Source organism: Teleopsis dalmanni, chromosome 1 (genome assembly GCF_002237135.1).
Source record: "Teleopsis dalmanni isolate 2A chromosome 1, ASM223713v2, whole genome shotgun sequence".
Classification (NCBI taxonomy): Eukaryota; Metazoa; Arthropoda; class Insecta; order Diptera; family Diopsidae; genus Teleopsis; species Teleopsis dalmanni.
Window position 1 is genome coordinate 225,920,577 of NC_051846.1, and position 4,741 is coordinate 225,925,317.

The following is a 4,741-nucleotide window of genomic DNA, read 5'->3' on the forward strand; positions in this document are numbered from 1 at the left end:
ATTCATGGAAGTTTATTCTAAATTCTAAAAATTAAAAGCGAACTCAATGTCCAAAACGTATAACGCTAAAGTCAAGCTAAGGTCAGTCATCAAAGGATACGCCATGCAGGATGTTAATATAAAATAATAATAAAATTCTAACGAGGCATATGAAAGTATGCAGAGCAACCCTTTCGCTTTTCGAATTTTATAAATACCCACACCGAAGCACTGAAAAATTAGAATTAAGAGCATTCTTCAAAGGATACTCTGGACACAAACGAAATAAACGCCTTTTCTGTAAGCTCCCTCGTATATGGCACATTTACGACACACATTTCCAACTGAAACTATACCGAAATTATACATGCTGGCAAAAGCCATAAATTAGTACCTTTTGAGGCATTTAAAACATTCATAAATCCTTAAGCAAACTATATCTGTTGGTGTCCACATTTGTCTGAGCTACTACTGACTGCCGCTGCAAAATGGTGGATGGAGTGCTGGCATTAAGTGGGGTAGTTAAATTATTGTCCACTTCGTTATACAAATTAGAGAGAGTGAAATTTTACAAAACGATAAAAAAAATCTAAAAAATCTGGAACTAGTAAAAATTTTAGGAAAAAGAACAACCCACACATGTGGCACAGCGTCCAGAAACCTCTTGACATGCCACACAATGGCCAACTTCGTTGTCCCACGAAGTTCACACATTTCTCCACTGCAACAATCAGATTTGTTAGCTTTTGTTTTTGTTGTCATTGTTGTTGCTGTTGTTGTTGTTATGCCTCCTTTTTGAATATCATTGCCACATGTTTTTATTGTTTTTGGTCTCATCGGCGGTTATTTATTGCTTCATCTGGGTTAAGTTCGGTTAACCGTTCTTATGCTCTCTACCACTCCTCCTCCTCCTTCTCCATCTTTGAAATGTTGGAAAGTTTTGCACTTGAAAATTGAAAACTTTTGTTGATTAGAAATCAATTATTTCGCACAAATACACACACACAAACAAGCACCCTTACATACGAATGCACACATGCACACAGCTAAATAGGTGTAAGGTGTTAGGTGTTTGAGAAAAGCATTTATTATTTTAGTTCCAAAATTCTCTAGTGAGTTTAGTAAATACGTAAGACATTCATTTAAAAAGCTTGCCCCATGTTTCTTCAAGGAGTACAAGAAAGTATAAATTAAATAGCAACATCTAAGTGTATATCCAAAAAACTGTTACTCTTGATATGAAGTAAATCAATTGAAATATTCAAGAACTCACCTCATAGATTAATCTTAAACAAATGCATGGGGCAAGCTATTTTATTATACTTGTATGATAAATATAGGTGTCATTTATGAATAAATTAAGATACCTTGCAATAATTTTTACCGGTAAAAAAGATATTGAGTAACATTCCAACAATGAATATAGGCAACTAAGACTATACTCATTTAAGTCTTTTCATGGACATAATCAGGTCACGTGAACAAAAAACTAAACATAAGTTCAAGATCTTAATTAGAAGCACCTATGGAAGGAGACCTTGAAAAGTATATCATTTACAAAATTCGATAATTTATCATTAAATCCGGGAACTTTACTTATGAACTATGTGCATATTGCCAATTTCAAAGATTCTGAAAACATCTCACATGCGCCATCTATAGCTCAGATTTCAATTGATATCAAATTTAAGCAATACAAAATTTGCCTGAAAATATGCTTTAATTTTTTATTTTCACTTATGTGATCTTATTAGATGCGTTACGATATAAACTATTCGATATTATTTGATCATGTATATGGAAGGTAGTATCATAAAACTTCATTATGATATTAATATTAAATGAAGTTAGTAATTAATTTTTATTAAATTTGGACATGCTAATCATTATCAATCGGTAGTGTAAAAAATCCATTTAAATATAAAAAATAAAAATTTTATTTTAAAACAAAAAAAAATAATCTCTTTAAGTACAATGGGGACCAAACCTGATGTTATACTTTCCTTCGCATAATTGTGATTATTATATTATTGTAATTATCATTAATAGCATTATTATTATTATTCTGTTGGGTGACTTGCACTGTGATCTTGATCTGCGATCTATTGTGTCTTCTTTATAGACTTAGAGTATTACTCCAAGTCCAATTTTCTCTATAAATCGTAGCATTGAACCTATATTTCAGAGCCTCAATTCTTATTCCGATTTTAGATGTTCTTCTAGATATTTTATTCGATTATATATTAGCATCTTATAAGTTCCTAACATATGTCTTAAAATCTTCTCTAATAAAACATACAAGTCTCATTATAGTAAGTTCTCAGTTTTTTAAGATGATAATTTAATCCACAATGTCAAAATTCTTATAGCGATTCATATATGGTACTACACCAAGCAAGTATTTCGGGGTCTCATTATTTATATGATGTAGTTTATCGTCTGTTTAAATTTATTTTTGTTTGTATTTAGAATCCTATCAGCTTCCAGTCTCGAACTATGAATTTTTTAAATAAATGCGTTTCATTGTTCGGGTCTGGAAGCTGATAGGTCTCATTATTTGCCCCACAAAATCTATAACATCCATTAGAGTAAGTTCCAAATTTTTTAAGATGATACATGATAGATTTCTAAATTATTTTACTTAGCTGCATACAGTCCTTGAATCGTTTTAATCGCAAGTCGATATTATAAGGTTACTACTTAAACTAATCGAGTTCATGTCAAGATTGTCTTATCTATTATTTATTCAAAATCACTTCATTACTAAATTGTCCTGCATAATGACTATATGTATTAGTACAAGGAGTGTATTTATTTTACCTTTTCATTTAAATTAAAAATAAGTTTTTTAATTGATTGTGTATGGAATGAATGGATATAGCTTCAGCAATCCTTTGAAATGCAAACATGGCGAATATTGTGAATAATCAGTAACTGCAAACATGAATTAAAACTACAAAGAAATAAATTATAATAAAAGCAAATATATCCTTGCAGACTTGTATGCATTTATTTGCACTTCAACTCATGTCCCGCGCACTACCGACTGACCTTTGCCTGGTAAGCAACGCCAGTGGAAGACAGAGTGGAAGAGCAGCTACAGCAACTACAGTAGCGCCTCATTTATCTGCTCATCCATTCGATGTCTGTGATGTGGTTGCTTAGAATTCATTTTGCCGCATATCCTTTGCCAACATACCTAAAAAGAAATAAAATTAAAACCGGATAAGTCCTTTTTTAACTCTTGTACGAGTATTTTCAATCGATTTATTTTAAACAAAATACGAGAAAAAAATCACAGGATAAAGGACGAAAAAAACTAAACGAAACGGAACGGAACTGTTTTAATTTGTGCATATGTGCGCCTGCAACGGAGCTCATTAAAGTTAGCATACATCCATATGTGTATGTATGTATGCTTGCGTGTGTATGAATGCGTGTATGTTTGCGTAGAGTAAAGTTTGGCTTTTTAATTCCTTTTTTACAGTCGAGTTTAATTTTAATTTTGTTATAGAAAATAAAGGCTTTTCAGGACGAAATTTGCACAAATACGCATTAATTTTCTTTTAACCCTTCTTTGTCTCTGCTGTGAGATGATGTGCAGTGGTGAAGTGATGTACATTGGTGGATATATGAATATGGATAAGGACACAGGAGCACATGTGTGATGTATGTAAGAATGTGTAGTGTAAGAATCCTTCAAATACTTCGAATTACTCTTTTAAAGGATTTTAATGAATTTTTACATGTGCTCAAAGAGGAAGTCTGCATTTTTCTCATTAAGAAGATATTGTTTTTATCTTAAAGGATAATTGTTTCAATACAATGTGAACTGATTTCGGAAAATTGATATGTTAAAACGATATGATGAGTGAGATAGATTAATAAATTGCTTACAACTTTGCCAAATAAGATTTACATTTTTCATCAATTTATTGTATTTAATAGGATTGTAAAGAAATATACACTTGATATATATATATGACTGACTGAGCATCCTTTGAGGACAGTCTAATAGTTACAAAAATAGTTGATGTTTTAAATTATTGCTTACATCCTTTAATTCACTTTAAATTTACTACCTCTTTTTTGTTAGATTTTCTTTATTGCTTTTTAACTTCTCTAGTTCCGAGTGGAGTTCATGATTCTTCTGTGGCTTAATGCAAGTTGACACCATGTCTCCTAAAATGTTCACAGGACCTCCCAAGTGCTCCTCGAGCGATAACTTATAGTTACACTAGTGCCACTTAAATAACTCTTAAACATTTTCAGCCACTTGAAGCCGCCAAACAGTCTGGCAATCTTAACGTTTGTACCTGAACTATTTTTATTTCAGCAAGGACCTCACATATGGTAGTTTGTTATCTTAAGTCATATATTTTTTCTGTTACATAATTTATTTTATTGACATTTTACATAATTCTTTATCACTTCCGTATTGGTTTCAATTGCCATTGCCTTAGTTTGGTTGTGGCGGTCAACCGTAAAGTGCAGTTCGGGTCCACTTAAATTATTGCGGCAGTGATTGATTTGGGTTTAATGTGTTTAAGAGCATTTGGAATTCCCAAATAAAATATTAAAAATATTAAACATACTGAGAAGAAGAGTCCTTAACCAAATGATTAGACAAACTCATTGAAGGATCTGATCTCTTCGACTTGAAGATAACGAATGAATATAAATAAAAAAACTTGAACTATATATTCCTTGCTAACTCTTAATTTTTTATAATTCTATACTTATGGGTCTATTATTTTATTTT

The 4,741-nt window shown here is 31.5% G+C and overlaps 1 protein-coding gene across 1 annotated transcript in view; it reads left to right on the top strand.

The window, feature by feature from the left end:
- Positions 1-3,144, top strand: part of LOC119667551 — a 47,087-nt gene extending 43,943 nt beyond the window's left edge. The window contains exon 3 of the mRNA XM_038076855.1: positions 2,977-3,144. Coding sequence (XP_037932783.1) covers positions 2,977-3,144 — 168 coding nt within the window. The remainder of the gene's footprint in view (positions 1-2,976) is intronic.
- Positions 3,145-4,741: the final 1,597 nt, after the last annotated feature.